At 38.1% G+C, this 23184-nt stretch overlaps 1 protein-coding gene across 3 annotated transcripts in view; it reads right to left on the bottom strand.

The window, feature by feature from the left end:
- Positions 1-22906, bottom strand: part of LOC121855458 (cytosolic purine 5'-nucleotidase-like) — a 73249-nt gene extending 50343 nt beyond the window's left edge. The window contains exons 1-2 of one of the 3 annotated variants that reach the window (XM_042350397.1): positions 22888-22906; positions 19819-19950 (exon numbers count right to left, since the gene is read on the bottom strand). In XM_042350397.1, the coding sequence (XP_042206331.1) occupies positions 19819-19946 (128 nt within the window). In that variant the 5' untranslated portion in view covers positions 19947-19950; positions 22888-22906. Of the gene's footprint in view, positions 1-1809; positions 2200-19818; positions 19951-22185; positions 22539-22887 lie in introns of those variants that run through there. The other 2 variants (XM_042350396.1, XM_042350394.1) reach the window with 2 other exon arrangements.
- Positions 22907-23184: the final 278 nt, after the last annotated feature.

The following is a 23184-nucleotide window of genomic DNA, read 5'->3' as shown; positions in this document are numbered from 1 at the left end:
ACGTTAAACTAACAATAAGATACATATTTACATAATTATTCTTTCTTACCTTCACCCTTCATCTCATACTGTTCCACCTTTATTTAATATCTGCTCACAGGCGTACCTCTTGAGCTAATAAATTATTCCAAATAAACCATTTTTAACAATAAAAAAAAATAATGGCATGCACTAACAACATTCACATCAAGAAGTCTAACAGAAAAATAATAATCTTGTATTTCAACAATAACCTCGGCATATTTAGTTCAAAGTTCGCCCCTTCCTCCCCTTGGCAAATTTCTGGGTACGGTTCGCTATATCTGCCTCACACAGGATCTTTTCTATTTCTAGAATCTCATCCCGTTTATGTTAGTCTATTCTGGTCCATTTGTTTTGTTTCATCACCTTATGTCACCTTGCATTACTTATATTTTAGAAAATCTCTTATCTTGTCTACCTATTTTTTCAGTTCCTTATGAAGTTCTTTATAAGCCTTACTCCCTCCGACCAATTTTTTTCATTCCTTTTTTCAAATATTGTATTTGTGGTCGTCAATTTTAGCCTCGTTACTAGTACAGTACCTGTATGTCCTATAAGGTTTTACCCCTCTTATATATTCCATACTGAATTAATGTAAACAAGTTATGGACACGGGGGTAAACGTTGCACTGTAAACAAAGTACAATTAATTCGTGTAAATACTGTTAAAAGCCCACTGTGATTAAGTTATTTTTGCTGGGACAGTATAAAAATGCTATAATATAAATAACTTGTGTTTAGACATGGTATATACTGTAGACATGCTGTAAAAACCTTTTATACACTTATACTGAAAATGAAAGTTGGTCCAACAGGCCGTAAGCTACAGTGCAATAACAATACACTTTGCCTTTGGTACCCCAAGAGACAGGGAGGCCGACACTGTACTCGATCGCATTCACTGTCCCAACTTTGTAAAGTTGTGTACACCCCCCCCCTCCCCCCCAAAAAAAAGTATTTTTACTTTTTCCATCTTTACAATTTGAAATGCTTTGAAATATTCTTGAATGCACCATCGTATGTTGGTATTCCCGTTCCCCATATTCAAATATACACAGAATATGTATTTATAAAAAAATATCAACAGGAATATTTAAATTGATGGTCATTTTGAAATTCTGGCAGTTCTATGCACAAAAGTGTTACCAGATAATTTGATCCATATACTGTAGTAGATAAAGGTGTATACTAATAACTTTGGTCGAGTGTACCAAATGTCCAAAAACTAGTGGACTAACACTGCTCACAAAACCATGAACCACATCGAACCCATAGGTAGATATTTATTTTTGGAAAAATGCACCCACTTACAGCTAGGTTGACTGGGAGTGACCCGACATCGAACCAGCGACCTTTACAAGAATCGAGCGCACTCACCTACACTGAGTCGGCAGAAATAATATGCTGTAAATAAGTTGTGGTTTAAATATAATTATGTAAACAAGTTCTATCCTTTATGAGAATAGCCGACACGTACTACGAGTGCAAATAATATTTTTATGTACGTAATTTATATTGTATACGCTAGCATTGTAAATATTGTATCATAGTGATTATAAAAATATACGAGTGTGTGTAAATAATAATGCAAATAAGTAAGTCATAAACACTGAAGCAGTAAACAGTGAAACAATGTTATATCAATCGATAATATATAAGTGATTATTGTTCACTGAGTTTAAGTAATGTATCCCAGTACGCGTTACACATACTGTAGTTAACACATAGCGCCACATATAGACATCCTGGCAGTGTGCATCAGACCCACACACCCCGGTGGCGTAGTACCTGTGGCTCAGCTGGCGCTTGTGCATTGACACTTTGGAGACGTTCAAGAAGCTGTCAACTTCCTCCATCTCGTTGGCCTCAGAGATGTAGCGTAGCTGAGAGGCCCGGGAGTTGCTTGGAGCTGTGGTGCGTTGATTACTACACTCTCCATTAAAGCCATATCCACCACCCAGCGGTTGTTTACACACTGGTACTGACATTTCTTGATGACAAATATATTAAAATATCAACAAATCACCGAACGCAACGTCTAATGACACACACAACCTAATAGGTGGATCTTTCACTATAGTATAAAGTAAAAAAAAATCGTTTAGAGCTCTCCAAATTAAAGAAATATACTCAAACAATAATAACTACTATCAATAGCCTACCACCATATCGACCGAGTAAAATATCAACTAAACTGATAATTTTGTGCGCGACTCTATATATCCTCCAGCTGGCTGTCACAGTTGCCAACTAGTTTCATTCTTAACTTTAAAAATTAATTTTCCATATCTCACTTAACGCATCACACCTCACTATTTATATACAAGAATAATGTAAATAAATATAAAATAAACCATGTTATGATAAAGGTTTTATAGGTTTAATATACACCGAAGGAACATGATTTCCGATGCATAAACCAGTACCTTGGTGCGCGATGCCAATAGAAAGAGACTGCTGGTGTGGCCTTCATACAGTGTTGCGGTGAACCTGCTGAGCTGTAGCTCAGTACGTGACTCACCTCTCGTTGTTCATGCATCTACCTCCTGACTCACACCAACTGACTCAAACTACCTAACCCACCTGCCTCACTCCACTCAAGTTATGCGACTGAACATTTGAAAAACCTGATATAAGTTAAACCGCCCCCTCTCACACCACACCTTCATCACTTTACTCACAGAATTTCAGCCATCACCGTGAGTAAAGCCAACCGACTCACCACTCGCCATCATCACCATGAGCAAAGCCACCTGACTCACCACCAGCCATCATGAATAAAGCCACCTGACTCACAACCAGCCATCATCACCATGAGTAAAGCCACCTGACTCACCACCAGCCACCATGAGTAAAGCCACCTGACTCACCACCAGCCACCATGAGTAAAGCCACCTGACTCACCACCAGCCACCATGAGTAAAGCCACCTGACTCACCCACCAGCCACCATGAGTAAAGCCACCTGACTCATCACTAACCATCATAAGGCCACCTGACTCATCACTAACCATCATAAGTAAAGCCACCTGACTCACCACCAGCCATCATCACCATGAATAAAGCCACCTGACTCATCACTAACCATCATGAGTGACCACCACCATGAGTAAAGCCACCTGATTCCACCATGCCACCTGACTCACCACCAGCCACCATGAGTAAAGCCACCTGACTCACCACCAGCCACATCATAGTAAAGCCACCTGACTCACCACCAGCCATCATCATGCCAGACTAACCAGCCACCATGAGTAAAGCCACCTGACTCACCACCAGCCATCATCATCATCATAAGTAAAGCCACCTGACTCACCACCAGCCACCATCATAAGTACAGCTACCTGACTCAACACCAGCCACCATGAGTAAAGGCACCTGACTCATCACCAGTCATGAGTAAAGCCACCTGACTCACCACCAGCCACCATCATCATAAGTAAAGCCACCTGACTCACCGCCAGCCATCATCATCATAAGTAAAGCTACCTGACTCATCACCAGCCATCATGAGTAAAGCCACCTGACTCACCACCAGCCATCATCATCATAAGTAAAGCCACCTGACTCACCACCAGCCATCATCATCATAAGTAAAGCCACCTAAGGCAAAAGTGGATAACCTTCAGTTGATGTATAAGGTAACACAACACGTCTCACTGGTCAACCGCCACCACCGTTATCGACATATTGACCAACTGACACACATACATATGGACACCCCAATCACCAGAGGTATAATGTGCGGCCCAGTATACTCGTGTACGTGTAGCACACTGTATATCAAGGCTACACAACTCGGCACAACACGGCCTTTAGATTCATAAGTGACTCTACGTGTGACAAACAACTTTACACAACCCAATACAGTACTGTTACATTACGAATAATTTTTTTTCACTATTAAAGATCTAAATGTGGTTTCTGAAGTAACTACAATCTATAGAGATAGCGAAGAAAATAAATTATGTACACTAATAGTCAATAGTTACGAAGTTGTAAAAAAATATATTTATTGAAAACAAATACCTATGTTGGGAGGTAAGATGCGCGCTATAGACTTACACTAAAGTGGTTGCCAATTAGTCTTAGCCATTACCCCCAAAACAAGTCTGACAACAATACTCATGACCCCGGCATAGGTTTGTCAACTGTTTATTTCCAAACTATTTTTTGTCGTGTTCAGTACGTGAAGCTGACACAGTTCCAACGTGGGAGAGTGAGGCAAGAGGTACAGTTATGGAAATTTGTTCCTACATCCCCTGTGGTAACCCGTCTCTCCAAACGGCAACGTCGCAGTGGTAGTATTACTGTTTATGAATTAATGGGTCTTGGTCGTATAACGTTGGACATGATTGGTGAATAGATTTGGTTAAGGCAGGTAGGTTGGCCATTTGAAGATATGGGTTACCACAGGGAGTGTAGGAACATTTCCTCAACTGTACCAACTCTGCCGTGTCCAGCACGCGTGTGAAACATGAAAGACCAGTGGTTGTGTATAGAATCAAGAAGCAGGAAAAATATGGTTATATCTCCTGGGCTGTCGATACCCCCGAAAAATGTCAAATTACCCCCATGGGGGTAATTTGCCCCTAATTGTAGTATGATGCAACACTAACCTTAAACTACCATCCACCGACTACCATAAACCGCCAGAAAACTATTGGAAGCCATAATTACACAATAGGATAATGATTTTCAACATAGCTGCTAGAGAGCATTAGAGTCTTACAAACAGAAAGTAATTCTTTTCAAGTGTCTTGGAAGCTGTGATGATGATGTTATTTACCTTGACTCTGGCAAAGCTTCTGATAAGGTTCCACGTGAAATATGAATAACCTTTTGATAGGATTCCCCGTAAAAGATGAATAAGCTAACAAATAGGAAACAGAGTATTACATTAATATTTCAAAATGTAGGAAAACTTTTCAAAGAGGTGTACCCTACAGCTCAGTACTTGAACCTTTACTACTCTTCATACAGAACAAGAGTAAATGTATTGGCGAAATAATTTACCATCTATTATTTGATACAGGCGAAGAAAAATAAAAGATTAGAGGAAAACCTAAATACATCTTGAAGTGTGCACCAAAAAAAAATGGCAGCTGCACTTAAATGTAGAAAAATGAGAATCGCCTTTAGATTCTCCCCCAACTAATTTCACCCAAAGGTTAACCTACAGCAATTAGCCTATTCTCACCCGCAATAATTATACTAACCCACCTATAATAATTACTCTACTCTCACCTACAATAATTACTCTTATCTTAAACCGGCGAAATAAAACCCCAATTAAACATGACATAACTGATAACGACTACAGTCAGATCCATACCACATCCTACTGAACACAGGTGCGTTATGTAGTTTAATCCATACCGAGATAACACGCGGATCTCTAGTACCCACACAAATATAATGATTTTAAGTAGCAAACATTAATTCAGTAACGTATCTTAAGTAAAATTAAGGGGAATATAGTGTGAACCCCAAAGATTTTAAATTGTAACTTGATATACAGTATATAAGAGAGTGGTGGTAGTTCAGTTGGCTCAGGAGACGTGTTTGACCGGCTGCGAGACGTGGTTGACCAGGCTGTTGCAACTCGAGAGCCTACTACACACATCCAGGTACCAAGATAGGCGGAGTCACCTGCAGTCTACTGTACGTCAGGCCAGGTACACACAACATGACGCATACTGTACAGAATCTCATATAAACAAGACATCTCCCCACACTTAGGCATAAAATCCTGAAAACTTACACCCACAACAGCAAACATATTCAAAACACACTCAGTAAACACATTAACCCACGTCCTCAAACATAAATACACAAAGTCACAAGTATACAAACACATACATAACCAAACATGAGTGTACGAATAACACATACGCATTTACAAACTATTTACATGGACACGAACAAGCATAAGCGCAAACTATCTACGCATGATTTACCACACAAACATGTACACATACACAGAGCAAGGAAGCGCAGCTGGTCACCCTGATGTATACAGAGTTGTTAAATGAGTGGATTACAGCTAAATGGCCTAAACTCAAGGTTCGTAAGAGTCTTGGCTCTGATGGTGCAATGCATGCCAGGGTGTTAAGGGTTGTGTAACGAGGTATGACTACCCCTTAAAATCTTGTGCAGCAAAAGTAGAATGAACAAGATTCCTATTGAATGTTAATTATAATATGGGAGTTATATATTTAAAAAAGACGACTGTGATTGGACGAATAATTACAGGCACGTGAAATTAATCTGCATAGAGGTCAGTGTGGTGCGTCTTCATAATTGTACACATGTTTTCAGAATCAAACAAATTTTATTGTTGATATCTGTATTCTATTGGTACAAACCAAAAGTGCATATACCTATATAAATTGTAATATAATTAGTATATAAGAATGGCTAAAGTGCAAATTAATTTAAACACCAGAGCAACAGCAGAAAATATGAACACAATAACTATTACTGTTCGAAATTTGAACAGGAACCACATTCCTGTTAATTGGAGCCCTTGAGCTGAACCATCACTGCGCTACTAAGCATTACTCACACACACACACAAAAATCACGGTGCACAAACATAATAAAGTAAAGGCCTAAAACAATATAACATAATGACATCATTTGTCCAAAATTCTTTACAGGAGAATTTGACCGAAGTTTTAAAATAACTCATTAGGTAAAATCAGATTTTCCTTAACGACATTTATATAATAACACCACTTTCGTTCATGTTCAGCTTGCTCACAAATAATGGGACATGGATTAATTCCGGGAGACAAATTTTAATAATTTTGGGTACAGGTAGCCCAAAACCCGTTATTAGGGGAAGTAGACGTATAAGAACCTGCGCCGGGCCAGCATAATAATTAAAACTTCTCATTCAGTGTGAGTAACAAGGATTGGTGCTGGTATTTATAACAGATATTTCAGTTGCTGCCACAGGTAAATAATTTTAAGTTTTATTCGCTTTGGTTTGGTGGCTGTACTTGGCTAAAACAGCTTATCACGTCTGTTAATAAGTTGTTGGTGAAATTAACATGTAATCTACGGTAACACCAAGAAAACAACATTATCAGGACAAACTCCAGGAAACAAGGTAGCAGTAATATACACAATACAGTAGGCTTTCGCCAATAACGACTTCCACAATAACGTTTTCGACAATAACGGTAAGTTACAATAGATGTCCATTTTCGATAATAACGTCTGGATTCTCTTGAACAGAAATTTCGCGGGAGGCGTCCGAGCGCATCAATGATAGTGCTTGTTTGCCGCCGTGTTGATGATGTAGTTGTCCACTCCGCCTCACTCTCACACACGCTCAGTGGAATACAACGCTGCGCCCACGCGTGAGATTTTCGCCTCTATAACCAGTGGTTGTTAGGGTCGGTGATCAATAATGGCTTCTGCATTTTTGCCTGTGGGGGCTAGGGGAGGTGGTGGAGGGAGTGATTTGCCACCTGAATGACTGGGAACTTTTAAAGTGAGGAAATTGAACTGTCCTGTGTCTACAGTGCGAAATATTAAGAGGAACTTAGCGGAGACCAAGAAGAGTATTGCGCTGGCTAAAAATATTTCGGTAGTGATGGAAATGCGAGGCGAGCTATGAATGATAAAGGCGATAGAAACAGGTTGTTAGTTATAACAGAGCATTTTCTTGTGAAATGGTTCGCTTGTAGAATGAAAGACAGTGCAAGTGTTAGTGGCCCTCAGATACGGAACAATCATTACACCAAGCACCTCAAAAACTCCCCCAAGCTAAGTGTTATATTACTCAAACTCTTTATTTTGATGATTGAATAGCAATTCTTTTTATTTCAGCTAACAAAAAGTGTTAGGAGGGCTTCAAGGGGAAAAAATGGGTGAAATTCTTGTGGCGGTGGCACCAATAAACTCTTTTTACATGTATTTTAATGTCACACAAATAACGTTTTCGCTAATAACGGTGTTTTTCAGGCACCTATTAAACGTTATTGGTGAGAGCCTACTGTAACATGCACAATGTGAGGATGATACAGGTGGTAGTAAACTGATTAAGTTGAATCACGTCAGCCTAGGGATTTTTTTTTCTCCGTGGGTGACATAAACAAAGAGTCTCGGACAAATGCATTACGTGCCTACAGAGTATCGTGTGGATTGTGTGAATGTCTGTATTACACCACCAATGTTGTCCTCACTTGATGTGCAGGTCTCCCACAAGTCAAGACAATGTTGCTGTTGTAATACAAGCATTCACGCGATATTCAAAAGATGTTTACTGGAAATTTTTTGACATGTTTTGTTGAATTTAGTTTATGATGGCATACTACATGGATTTAATGGCTTATAACTGCCTGTTAGATAATTATTGGTCTTTGATAGCAAGGGACTGGGAAGCGGATACGTAGTTGGTGGCGCAGCAAAAATAATGAGCATATTAGTGGAGGTTGTGCAAGTTTGGTTGTCTTTTATTAATTTCTCCTGTAGATTATTTTTTCGACGTAGATTTAACAAATCTTTCTTTCTTTTATTTTATATTCTTTGCAACTAATTCACACATACTCACGCACACGAAAAACATGCACGAGCACAGTACACATGTTTACGTACGTAATTACAACTCAACAAAATTGCACACGTGTACGTATAAAGCGCGAATACACACACCTAAAACAGGAGTATGCTTAGCATTAACCTAAAGGAGCCATAACTGGTGTTACAATGCTCTCATTCCACAGAAAACCTGCTGACTGCATTAAACAAACTAATAGCACCAATACAACATCAATAAAAATAATTCGCAAAAGACTAGCTTGTAAGAAACATTTGTCAGTCTGTGTGGCATAACATGGTTGCGCCCCTGTTCCACTGTGGAGAAACTTTTTTTATAACCACTTCTCAGTTTACCCAGCCGTTCGTGCGATTGGTTCGTTCTTTGTTACTCTGTGAACCTTGTGTCCAGTGTTAATACAGGAGGAAACCCGAGTACCCGGAGGAAAACCATGTTTGGTAGGCTCACACGGTCACACCCTTCCCAGGTGCGTCCGGGCCAAGCAGGAGTCGAACCTAACACAAATGCGCGTTACCGGTGCACAGTGATTTACAAGACGAGGGAAAAGTATTGCACAAGGGTAAAATGTTATGAGAATAACTAAGAAAACTGGGAGAAAAGAAAACTAAGAAAGGCAACAAGAACAGGAAGGTATAACCAGATGAAAATTTGAGTAAAAACAGCGGGAAAGAAATAAGCATAAAAGAAGGGAGTGAGGAAAACTACAAGTGAAAGACAACAAGAAGAGAGCGAAGTGGAACCTCTCTGGGACCTACAGTGTATAATTAAATCCCATTCACCCACCTGTCTCCGCCTTGCCTTGGTTCTCTTATCATCAATTTCACCCATTATTCCCTCATCCCAAATTACATGGCTAAAATATGTTTCTTATTCAATACATGTACACTGTAGATTAAGGTTGCCATACGTCCGTATTTTCCCGGACATGTCCTCCATTTAGGTCTCGAAATCTTCATCCGGAAGGAATTTTTAAAATTCTTCAAAAGTCCGGAATTTCAGCTTCCATCATTTTCTCCACGGAAAAAAAATGAAACTGCAATGACGAGAGAGAGAGAGAGAGAGAGAGAGTGGAAACCGTAGAGATCTCGTTCAGTTTTTGTCAGCTGATAAGTCACTTGTACGCCTGTATGGTGTTGTCAACTTAGCTGTCAAATATTTGATTGATAAGGGGGTAGAAGTTGATGAAGTGTTTTGACCAAGTTAGTAACCTGAAGCAGTTTGTGGAAAATTACAAGTGATGAAGAATTTAGTAATCTGCCAACACAAAAAGTGGACCAGATATTTTTAAAAATCAAAGAACATTGAATACCACTCAGAATTGCTGAGAATTGCACAATTCTTCTTTGCTATATCATCTCGCAATGCAAATGTAGAAAGAGTTTTTTCACTGATGCAAAGTCAATGGACAAAGGAAAGGAACAAATTGAGTGTTGAAACAATGAAAGGCATTCTGAAAGTACAGTGCAACTTCCGAGAAACACCTTGCAGTGACTTCTATACCTTTCTAAAGAGCAATCAGCCAATACTGAAAACGATCCGATCTACAGAAAAGTATGCATGGGCACACCAAGTCACACACAGTGGGGGGAGAAGACTGCAGCTAAGGGAATGAAGATGTTCAGCCTTAAGCAAAGGTAAATTTTTTTTTGTTTTTAAGATTTCTATACCATGTATTAGCCTGTGTGTGCCGGGCGGCTGGGGGGGGATGTCTTCAGGAGCGTCCTCTTTTTGAATGTTCAGATATGGCAACCCTACTGTAGATGGCCAGGACTTGCCTAACATTACATCAGCACCTAAATGATCACCCTGCAGCATATATAGTTTATGTTTTTGCCAAATAAAGATAACTTAGGTTTTATTAGCGTGACTTCATGTAAATTAGTTTGAATATGCTAAACGTTTCGCCGTTTCATTTAAAACGTCATTTACTACTAAACCCAAACTATACGTTAAATAAGTTTGGTAAAATTATTTAGTCAGTGGATATAAATTTTTAGTTTGAATTATAATTACGTGTATCATCATACATACGGTAGATACAGAGAAGTATTAGCTTGTATAAAATTAATTACACCGAAATTACCGTTCTTTCGCAATTATTCCTACTCAGCCTGACTTACAAGGCGTCTACAAACTCCTTGAGCAACTTTATACGCTTTTACTTTGTATATACACTTGACAGCATCAAGGTGTAAATAATCATAGGAAAGCATGAATCAATATATATCTAATGAATAACAACAGTTCAGGGAAGCCATCTTCATGGACCTCCTACACCTGACGTCACTAGTGGACCATTTTTTGGGAAGCTTGTGAATTTTTTTTGTTTACCGATAAAAATATCCTTGGGTGAAATTACACCTATTATCTCGAAGGCAAATCATGAAGTCACTTGCGGGAACTGGAGGATGTTTTCAACCAACCAACTAGAAAATGAGCTTTAATGTATCCTGGAGTGAGGACGGGATTCTTAGAACCTTTATGTATTTAAGCTTTTTTATGACGTCTACAGTGTTTTGTTATGTGTACATCCAAAGCTAAAGATGCTTAAAATAACAACAACTATATATATATATATATATATATATATATATATATATATATATATATATATATATATATATATATATATATACACACACACAATAACAATCACCAACGTCTACAGCCATTTTCCACGCTTGCGTGGGTTGCCTGTGATTACCCATTGCAGTTCTCCAGGCTGAACGAGGTCTTGCACCTTTTTCTAGTCAGGTGTTTATCCCCGAGATCATTTCTCAAAATTCCCCCAAGGTTAATCTTACTTTATCCTAGCTCCTCTCCTTCTACATTCAAACTCATGCATTTCTTGACCCAGCTGATCTCCATTCTCTCCATATGCCTGAACCATTTCGGCTCACCTTTACCCAAAATTATGCCAAAACTCTCAAAACCCATCCACCTTCTTAGCTCTAAATAGGGTTTCCTAACTCTCCGCACCACATTACACATCCACCCCACCTTTATCATTTCAGTTTCACCAAGTCGGCATAATTCATCCTCTTTAACAGCCAATGTTTCACTACCATAGAACACCATACTTTTACTGTATCGTTAATCAGTACAACTCTCTTTTCAAGCGAACATGACGTTTTGAAGTGAAGACCCCAATAAAAGCAACAGCTTTCTTAACTTCTTCCAGCCACTTTTGACTCTTGTAATTGAGCAAGTTTTCAACACCACCTCTAGCACTGATTATGTAACCCAAGGAGCAAAACTCATCGACATAACAGTCCAAGGATATACTGTATACTGTATTATCTCCAATGCTGTATTTCACGCATACCGAACACTTAAGTCACCACCAAAATTCTGCAGTGTGTCAGTTAATCACTGTACCTGTTACGCATCCACATTCCACACACACTGCCAATTACTGAGCACAGATAGAAACAATCTTTCGTTGTTTTATTCAGAAAAGTGTACAGTTGACCATGTGCACACACACAAGGATACGTGAATAATTAAACACACACACAGGTTTTATCCATACAATATATATATACAGGGTGTCCCATAAATTTCCATACATAGGAAAAATAAATTTTATATGAAAATCCATTTTTATTTATATAATATGCTCTACATGACTACCATTCTGTTGAAAACACTCTTCAATGCGTGTCCTCCACTGCTGAAGAACACGTTCAAGCACAGCTGGAGTTATGCTTGTAATGGCGTTGGTGATACGTTGTATGGAAACTTATGGGACACCCTGTGTGTGTATATATATATATATATGTGTGTGTGTGTGTATAATATATATATATGTGTGTGTGTGTATATATATATATATGTGTGTATATATATAATATATATATATATATATATATATATATATATATATATATATATATATATATATATATATATATATATATATATATATATATATATATATATATATATCATGTAGATCCACAATGAAAACGTGGATAAGATAAATCTTGATAATATCACACGGGAAAAGGGAAACAATGGAGCACCTTAACTTTCGTCTTTATTCAAGACATCTTCAGAGGCAACTGGATTACATGGACAGAGAGAGGCTTAAATATACAGGGTGACCTTAAAAACATGAGGTTAGGTCATAATGATGTCATCCACTAATCCCCACACCAACACACACGTAGAGGAGCTTAAGAGAAGGGGGCGACGTGACTAGTCAGGTCAGGTCAAAAATAAGGGACCCACTAAATAACTATCATACATCTAGATCAAAGGTTTTCAAAGCATTTTTAACCTTGGGCCACTGACAAATAAATTTATGTAACATATTATCAGTTTTGAACTGACCATCACTAAGGTTTATTGATTTTAATTCCTTAATCAAACTAGCTTCAACCAGAAGTCTTTCTGTGACACAAGATGATTTAAATACTTCTAAGCTTTTTTCCCAAGCAATGGGGTGATTATTATTCCTAACATGAACAAACAAGGCACTGCTTTCAGATGCTGTTCTGATATTATACTTATGTTGTTTGATTCTGAGCTGCAGTGTTTTTCCTGTCTGTCCTACATAATTACAATTACATTTGCTACATGGAATACAATAAACACTTCCATTTACATTCAAACTTGGGCTATTTCTTATTAACATATTGGTAATGGTTGAGTCATACTTGAAAACAACATTAATATTTAGAAGCTTGAGGGACCAAACTAACGGGACAAATTCATTACGTCTGTAGGAACGGAATTCATACATAACCCGAAGACTGCCTAGTTATAAGCAGGTTGTGTTTAGAATCACAATCAGCTCCCCTAAAGTCATCTCATGAAGTGATTAGTTTGTATGTACGTAGAGTACAGTATTCGAATAATATTGAGTTTTGAGAACGTTTCGCAAAGAATATTAATTTTATTTCATAATTATTACTGTATTTAACTTGATGTCAGACAGATGCTGGAAGCATTGTTGGGAACAATGCTGCAGACATATTAGGCAAAGCTGTGAGCTTTGCTAGCAACATGCCGAGACATGACCACGGAAATGTTTGTATCAATGTTGACAAACGTGTGGGATTGACACTGCTGCAAACATGTTGATTACCATTGTTACCAACTTATGCAAGAAACTAGTGTTGCTAACATGCCAGTCACCTTGTTCACGACATTGTTGTTAACAAGTTTGCCAACAAATGTTTTCGGCACGTGTGGACACACCTTTACACACACACATCATACTATTCTTCACTGTAAAACATGTTTTGTATAAACTTAAAGTAGGAAAAAGTTGGATATGAATGTTTTTTTTTTCAATTACTGTATTTGTTGATGTAAAAGATGCATTCCAAACCACAGATAAAACGGACATGTATGGTAGGTATAAAGATCAAACATGATAACCTTAATCATCACCGTTTTATCTTATTTCTATCTCCAATACCTAATAACTAGGGGTTACGTCTATGACCCACACACATATGAATGATATGCCAATGTGTATTAATGCAACCTATGTGTAATATGATTCCCGTTTTCCTGGATTTCATTTAACCAGCACAACTTTTTATAAATCTTTCAAATGACATACATGTGGATTTAATATTGTGCATATGCATACCCAGCAGCAATGCCTTGATTAAATCTGTGGCATTGTCATAATCTCTCCAATCCAATTACATCCAGCTTCATTCCACAGTCCCTCCCAAACTACTGTTGCTCTGTTCACCAAGGTGGCTCTGCTGCATGGAACGAAATCATCCTCACTAAATTTCTGCATCATAAATGCCTAGACATTTTCAATAGGATTGAGATCAGGGGATTTTGGTGGATGTGGTAGTACGTATACTGTAATTTCTGGTTTATTCTTGAACCAACATTTCACCGGGCACGGGGAGTGGATGAGGCTGTTATCCTACATCAGGTAAAATGGAGGCTGTTGAGGACCAAGCAATGATTGCACCGACGGCAGCAGAGAAATCTCCAAAATATCAACTTATCTGGCAAGCTCCCTACCTACTATGGCAAGCGATCCATCCAAACATTCCTGCTGTGACACCCCCACTTCTCCGGGTACCCTACACATGGCTTTGCTCGTACAGTATCTGGAACGTCATTTATTTAGTGTAATATTTTTTGTTGCAAAGGTGAATGTTAAAACTAATGTGCACAGACACACTTTGGTTTCTACTTAAGCTAATGCCAGACCCTTTTATTAAGTAAGCAGAACTCATGACAAGCACAAGTTTTTATAACTACCCCAGTGTGCCAGTCCTGCGCCAAACTTTCTTCATCATCTCATTACCAGAGCTGAATGTTTTTCGTTGCCAAAGATGATGACTTAAAAAAAGCTACAAGGTCAGTCTAAATATTCTAGTGCATATTCCATTTGACTTTCCATATTACTATCAGTCAAGTCTGGCATTCTTGCAGCAATACAGCCATACAAGTTAAAAGAATTGGTTCCTGGTGGTTTGCAATGTGTAGGGTATCTGTAATTGCCTTCGTATGGCGGTAGCAGTGGTGAAAAGATTTTCATTGACAGCGGCTTCAATTTTATTATCCAGTTCCTCTGTTGTGCAGTGATTATGGCCTGTCTGGGAACAGTCCTTGGCGGCACCAGTTTCTGCATAGCAAGAAATCACATACTTTTGCATGGTAAAGAATATTAGGGGTATATGTACAGTAAGGGTGCCAACCTAACACATACCAGGAGTGGTTGAGGTATTTGCTCATTCCCAGTTCCAATAACCCCAGGGATGCATTTTTTTTGACTGTACAGTACCTCCTCTCTAGCAAAGGGGATGATATCAGGAAGCTCCATGATACCTATGTCAGTACCTCAGTTTCCTCCAATGATACCTAAAGAGTAGCTTCAGGGGTTTATCTGTACAATATAGCACAGGATAAAAATAAATAAAATCTTTGAAAATTCATAAATCTGTCATTCGTAAATTAGGGTATGTCCATACAGTACTCACCTATGTGGGGGTTTACTGTAATACAATATTGATAGTCCTGAAAGGCCTTAACTCTTCCATGATAGTAAAAGAAGATGACAACTCTCCATAAGTCACAATGCCAGACCAAAAAATTGGATATACAGTACAGTAATATCTTCATTAGCTGGAATCCCTTTTAACAGGAACTCTCCGATAGCCGGAATAGAAATTTTCTCCGAAATCGTTCCCAAATCCGGAATTTTCTGGCTTTGGGAACAATTTTCCAAGGGGCACATTTTCTGGAAAATTTCAAGAAATTTTTCCAGTACTCAGAAAATTCCGGGTTTAAGAGATGAATATCAGGCACATTTTCCGGAAATTCTAAGAAAAATTTCCCGGCACCCTATTTTTCCAGGTTTGATAGATGATATACCTTATTTGCCTGGGTATGAGGCACGGCTTTTCCCCCAAAAAATGCATCACAAATTACCCTGAGTCTAATGCGCCCGTATTATGGATGGGAGGCCGAGAGCCATAGGCGGAGGTGCCTAGCTATGGAGTCTGGGACGAGCAGTAGTCCACTAAGCAAAAAATTGTGTTACTAATAATATTACTGATAATAAAATACTGAAAAACAAGTCAAATTATCAGTCTATTATCACAAACTTACGGAAAATTTGCCGAAGACGTAAATAATGGCTTGCATTGGCTTAACGGCAGAGAGAAGCTCACAACATCTCACTGTACCTCCTTCCCCAGCATACATAACCCACACCAGATACATGTCTTACATTATTTAACGACTATGTTACCTTTAAGAAACATTTGTTTATTATATCTAAATGAAAAATGACCAAAGAAAGATTAAAGAAATGCTAACAGAAAGTTCAGCCGCCAGTCAGCCATTTGCAATGAGTCGATGACGCCAAAACAATAGCGATGGTGCTACACCCTGGTGGCAGATCGCGGCAACAAAAAACATCACAGCCCAAAATACGAGTTTCACATCCTGTCGTCAATTCTCTTGACCAAAATATAAACAAGCCACACAGCTGCTCTGATCAGAGGTAGAGTTGGGTTAGTATAATTTTATGATACAGTAAAGGCTCCGATAACAACGGTTCGACCAACAACTTTTCATATTTAAAACCTTAGTTAATTTAAGAACCCAATTCAATTTACATCCTTATTTTATTTGTATTTACAACCAAAATATAATAAAATTAAAATGAAATTACATTTTCATATAAATAATAACTAAATCCTGATATATATATTATAAAAAATATTGCGCATAGAAGCTGCCTGGCTAATGAGCGGTAAACAACAGTCGGAGCTTGGCGGGCCTCTTGTTTTCACGCATCTGGAACAGGGAGAAAAACTTTCTCGAGTTTTTCACAGCATTTTTGCATCCCTATTCAACATGAGCAAGAGAGCAAGTGATGGTAGTGTTGGTTTAAAAGCTAATAAAAAGTGCATAAGCTTAGCCGTGAAACTAGATGTGTTAAAACAATATGAAAAAGGTGAGAGGTCTGTGGATATTATATGGAGCAAGCAATGAACATATTTTCTGAAGTGGATCCATTAACAGAACTAAGCATTAAAATTTAAATAAACACAAATGACCTCTACATAAGGATGTATAATGAGAAAAGAAAGCAGCTATGCAAGGTTCTTTCGACAGCTTTATTATTCGAAGGCCTAAACCTTCAAAATCAGCATCATAAGCTTCAACATCAACTTCAGGTTCAGTAACAGTTTCAGCAACAGCTTTATGGAAAGCTATTATTTAAAACATATATGAACAGTAAATAAGTGTTGCTTTTCGTATTCATCGTTAGCGTTCTCAATCGTCTCGCCTTATTTCTTTGCCATTAGTGGTTAGCAACTTCTATTGTTCCATTTACTGTATTAACATTAAATAACGTTACTTAAAACATATACAGTATATTAATTTTTTTACATTAATTTTACTACAGCTACAACCAGGGTCTTATTTTCTTCATTTTCTCGTGTAGAACTATCGTCCCGGACTCCCGGCTGTAAACGCAAACAAAAACAATGGCGTCCCATCTCTTGTGTGACCATATTATTATTCATTTATATTGTATAAGGTGCATTCAGAAACATTATTTAAAGAATATAGTTTGCAATTTTCATTAAATGTATTGTTTTTGGGGGAAAAGAGGGTAAAAAGTCACACAAAAGATATGAAAAGGTCACATTTGGGAATGCATCTCATTATTATTGCTTTATTTTAATGGTAATTAATGATTCGCAATTAGACGATTCACCTTACACTGTAATATTGGAGGACAAATTAACGTCGTTATTCGAGGCTTTACTGTACGCGATATGATTTCCTACTTGATTCCAGAATACAGCTCCTCCCCAACTTACGACGGGGTTAGGGACCCAAATTCAGGTCGTAAGTCGAAATGGTCGAAAATGCTTAAATAATACATAGAAAATCTAAAATGGGTGTCTCTTTTTCTTCTCAGCACCACAAAACTCTCACTTTTAAGCTTGCCAGCCATTTTAAAGTGAATTACAAACGAAAATTTTGTCTGTGTACTGACGTTGGGACTCGAAAACACGTAATTTGAAAAAATTGTGGTACGACTGAGGCAGGTCATACGTTAGACGTGGTCGTAAGTCGAGGAAGTCGTAAGTCGGGGAGGAGCTGTATATTTTATGTTTCCCCCTACAAAACCACTTTAAAATCACGATCAATTAATGTATGATGAAACGTACTAAAAAAAATTCCACAAATTATCCTTGTAAAATAGGGGTGCGTCTTACCGGTGGTGCTTCTTATACACCAGCAAATATGGTAATTGGCAATTTCTGGAACTTCCGAGAACATTTTTCCGTTACCCGGAAAATTCCGGCAAAGAGGGATTTTTTCCGATTTTGAGAGTCGTCTCGTTACCCAGAAATCTCTCATTCCAGGAAGTGCCCTACACCAATTGTTCCGGCTAACAGAGAGATATCACTGTACAGTAGTAAAAATATACTGCAGATCCCAGGTTTAATGAGACAGCAGTATCTAAAATTTTCAGGTTGGGGGTTTTCACTGATCAGAAGTTTTCAGCATACCCAATCTTACTGTGACAACTTCACATCTAACTAAATATCACCATACCTTAAACCAGTGGTCCCCAACATTTTTTAAGCTCTGAGCCACATTTGCCATTGTAAATATAGAGGAGGGAGCCAAAACTTTGGATCTACATTCATGAAAAATAAATAAAAAATAACATACAGCATACAGTTATTTGTACACAAGTTATTTTTACTATCTCTCTCTCTCTCTCGTCATATTAAGTTATTAGATGCAGTATTTTCATTATTTTCACTAACAAAGAATTGCATATGTATTTCAAAATTTTCTAACTGTGGGGACCATTGCCTTAAACCCTCCCATATGTCTTAACTACGTACAATTATAAATATTTCTTAATACTGTATTGTATGAAGTCAATACTATATCTAATTTCCCCCCCCCCCCTGCATCATACTGTACTGTACTCCCATTTGTGGTTTCTCTCATGCAGTTAAAGGCCACATCTTCTCCTTACTCCTATGACATTCCCAAGGATTAATACCATCAATACACAAAGACGCTTGAGGAATTGTGCATACCAATATCATACTTACTTTAATATTCTTCCACAAACTTTTCACCAATATGTTTATTAACTTTACAGGATGAAAAATTTATTACTGTTCTAACTTAGTAGACTTGAGTGGGGCAGTTCTATTGAGGCTTTAAAATTTAATGGAATGTGTTTCAATAATATGATTGTGAGGATAAATGTTACCATCCAGCAAAGTATGCCTACCTGGGCAGGGTCCTCAAGAGGTAGGTACTCATCTGTTTGGGGCTATATGGTACAAGTACAATAAACCCTCAATAACTCAGGATTTCATATAACTCGCCGTGGATATGATCTCGGAATGTACTAGTATAACTCAGGAAATGCCAAGATATGTAAAATTACCTGGGAAAAGCTTGGCATTTCTGGCCACCTGCATCACCTACCATGCATCTGTGTCACCTACCATGCATCTGTGTCACCTACTATGATGTTTCATTCTTCGCCAGCAGTGCTGGGAAGTGTTACTTTTTTCCATTTAGTAATCACATGTGGCTCGATAATTTTTTATTGTTGTATTTTTGTAGGAGGGGAAGTGCCTCGATAAGTCGGAATTTGGGATAACTCGGCAAGGCCAGAGCCCCATATGTGCCGAGTTATTGAGGGATTACTGTAGTACTAGGAGCATGTACGGTACTCACCTGTGTGGAGCCTCACGGTAGTACTTCCGGCAAGCAAATTCTGAAGAGGAAGAGGCAGAAATTCCACCACAAGAGGATGGAGTGAGTGGCTCCAATGGAGTAACGACATCACACTCTTCACTCATCATGCACCTGTATGAAGACAAATATCTAAAGTTCTTGCTACACAAAATACGTATACTGTTTGCAAAAGCCATTTTTACTTAATCATATTATGTTTCCATACAAAACTTATCTTTCTAGTCACTTGTAATTGCACAAGCTGTTTAGTCACCCACTTCTTGGAGCCTAACTGTTAACAGGTACAGTACTGAATACATGTATAATACAGAGGCTTCTGAATATGCATAAATATGTGGTAATACTGTACTGGTTTAATTTTGCCTAAGAGGAGTTCACATTTGGTGTTACATCACCATAAACTGGTAGATTATTCAATTAGATTACAAATCTCACCCAGGGAAGTTCTGACAGTTTTTTGTGTTTGCAAATTTTTAGCTAAAGGCCGTCACCTCTAAAGAGAACAGCCAAAGCCTAATTCCCAATCCAACTGAGCAGTTCCCACTGTGGGGCTTATACACATAGTACCGTATACCAACAATATTCGTTACACAAAGGGAAATTGTTGGGCAAAAACATGCAAAAGAAAAAAAATGACAAAAAGAAATCTAACCAAAGAAACCAAAAGGACCTGATCTAACCTCCTAGCCACGGGGTTTTCACCCTCCTGTGCCCCCTGGTATGTATAAAACTTGCCCTAATTATCAGATGCAGGAGGATAAAGGGTAATCCTGGAGCAGATGGCTAACACCAGAACACTTTGCTCGATTTCGTTCATTTTTCCAGAGATGTTCTTTGGATAATAGCAAGTAATAAAATGATATGACAATGTACAGAACCTAATAGAACCAGACCTAATCAACCAAAGAAACCTACCCAACTTCCTAGCCAAGGGTCAGATCCTCCCACCATATTAAACAGAAAGTACAGTACCCTGTACTGTACTTACTTTAATATCTGGTACTATACCAATAAAAGCAATTTTCTTGAAGCGGCACAGTGTAATTTTGCGTGTTTTGTGGACACGAGAGTATGCACGGACCAGGCGAGCATAAACAAACAAAGAGCAGATGACTAGGTTGATAACACAAGCCGACACGACAGATTTTTCGGTTGAATATTTACGGTAAATAATTAATTTATTCACAAAGTACATAGAGATACCATTTTTCACCGTGTTTTAACCTGCAATATCCCCACCCTTCATACTCTGCCCTCTATAGGTGATTATGATCATTGATAGAGAACTAAAAAAGCTGAAGATACATACTTATAATTCAAATAAAAAGTTGTATTTTTTATCACTGTACTCACTATCATCCAAAAAACATGTGGAAAAAAATTGCAAAATCGAACAACTCCTCCTGTGTCAGCCATCTGCTACAGTATGACTGGATAAAGTGTTAATACAGGTGTACTTGAATGAGGAAGTGGTGCAGTATGGTGTTCTCATATTTGTGATGAGCAAAATATTGGCAGTGATGTTCTTTCATGTTGTTGGCACACAGCACCCAACTGACATAGAGAGACGCTATCTTGCATCTACGCATTTCAAATTCCAGAGTTAGCGTATGCTCACAAGTCTTCCCCTGATTGACTCGCAAGTATCATGTGACATACAAACTTCCTCTGATTGGCTGAGTATTAGGTAAACAATGAATTTCCCAGTGAACTCTTACTAATGTATATTTACTTTACAGTAAGTCCTCGCTTAACGTTGTGGTTACGTTTCTGAAAACATGACGTTATAAGAAACAAAATTAAGCAAATTAATTTTCCCCATAAATTACTTTGTATTGGTACTCACCAATGGGCGGCGGTCCGACTAATTACCCAAATGTAGCAAACTGTAGCCGCAATGAAGTCAAATAATGGTCTTACATGAATAAATCAGACTGCTAATCACTTCTCGACTAGTATTTGGTGTCACAAAGTCACAAAAAATTGGAAAACTTTCTTTAATCTGAGTTAATAGATCAAGTGCATGTACCTAACCTAACCTAATCTAAACTAATCTAACCTAACCAAACACAACACAACTCAGATTAAATTAAGCTTTCCAATTTTTTTTGACTTTCTGACACCAAATACTAGTCGAGAAGTGATTGGTAACCCGATTTATTCATGTAGGACCATTATTTGACTTCATTGCGGCTACATTTGGGTAATTAGTCGGACCCTATTAAACCAAATACATCTGTGAAGGACTTAAGGAATGCATGGAATGAAGCCAATCACTAACACATACTGCTATCACTTTAGTCAATTAAATTTTATCTAAAACTAATTCCCATTAGAGAAACTTACCTTTTAACTGAATAACAAGACGAAGTTGTTGCAGCCTAAAGCCGGGAGTCCTCAGTTACTATACTTATCTACAACTTCAATTCACTTTTTATTTTCCTTTCCAATCAACTAACTTTCCAGGTAGTGTTAAAAAAATACGATATAATTCATTTATCTTAAAATCTTCCGCAGAAATAATATACAATCAATAACTATGAAGTCTTCAAGTAACAATTTTCATTCAGTAAGTTTCATATCCGTGTCCAGGTGACTTAGTGGGATTATAATTAACAGGAGTAGACGTCCCAGGTGGGTGATGGTGGAGGCCTCAGGTAGTGGTCGTCTGCTCTCACCCTCTCATTATCACTCCTAGTATGAACCCCAAAATCATCCCGTATAATTGGTTGACTTTATTGAAAACTATGTTCATATATCTAATTAAAAATATCCCCATTTATACCCTCAATTAGTATATTAAATGAAAATGAGTAGTTTATAATCTATTAAATTAGTGATTCAGTTATATCTCAGTACAGGGTATTCGGATTTATTGAAGTTCAATTTGGAGTACAGTATTATTTGGCGCGTAAAGTAAAAAATAAATAGTAAGCAACAAACTTTAATGTTAGTGATGTCAAGAAATATATATCCCACTAAAATTCTTAGCTGTTGAAGGAGATCGGTCGTGGTTTGTAGTGTTTCAACTTTACTTTTTTTACTTACTTTTATCCTCTTCACCACTGATCGGCTCGTTAGCCGTTTGGGCGATCGGTCACGTCTCTGTCAGGCACTGTTGGCAAGTACTGGGCATGCACCAGCTCCTGAATGTACCTGAACCTGCTCCAGTGTTGGTCAAGTCTTGTCTTGAAAGAGCTCACACTCGGTGCCGTCACAACACTTTCTGGCAGGTTGTTCCAAGAGTTCACAACTCTCCAAAAAATTTTACCCTCACTGTCCAGGTATGGACTGAGAAGTGCCCTTTGAGATGTTTATACACGTCAATTAGGTCACCCCTTGTCC

The sequence above is a fragment of the Homarus americanus genome, unplaced genomic scaffold (assembly GCF_018991925.1).
Source record: "Homarus americanus isolate GMGI-L3 unplaced genomic scaffold, GMGI_Hamer_2.0 scaffold48406, whole genome shotgun sequence".
Lineage (NCBI taxonomy): Eukaryota > Metazoa > Arthropoda > Malacostraca > Decapoda > Nephropidae > Homarus > Homarus americanus.
The sequence above is the reverse complement of the archived record's forward strand: the minus strand, read 5'-3'. Positions and strand labels throughout refer to the sequence as shown.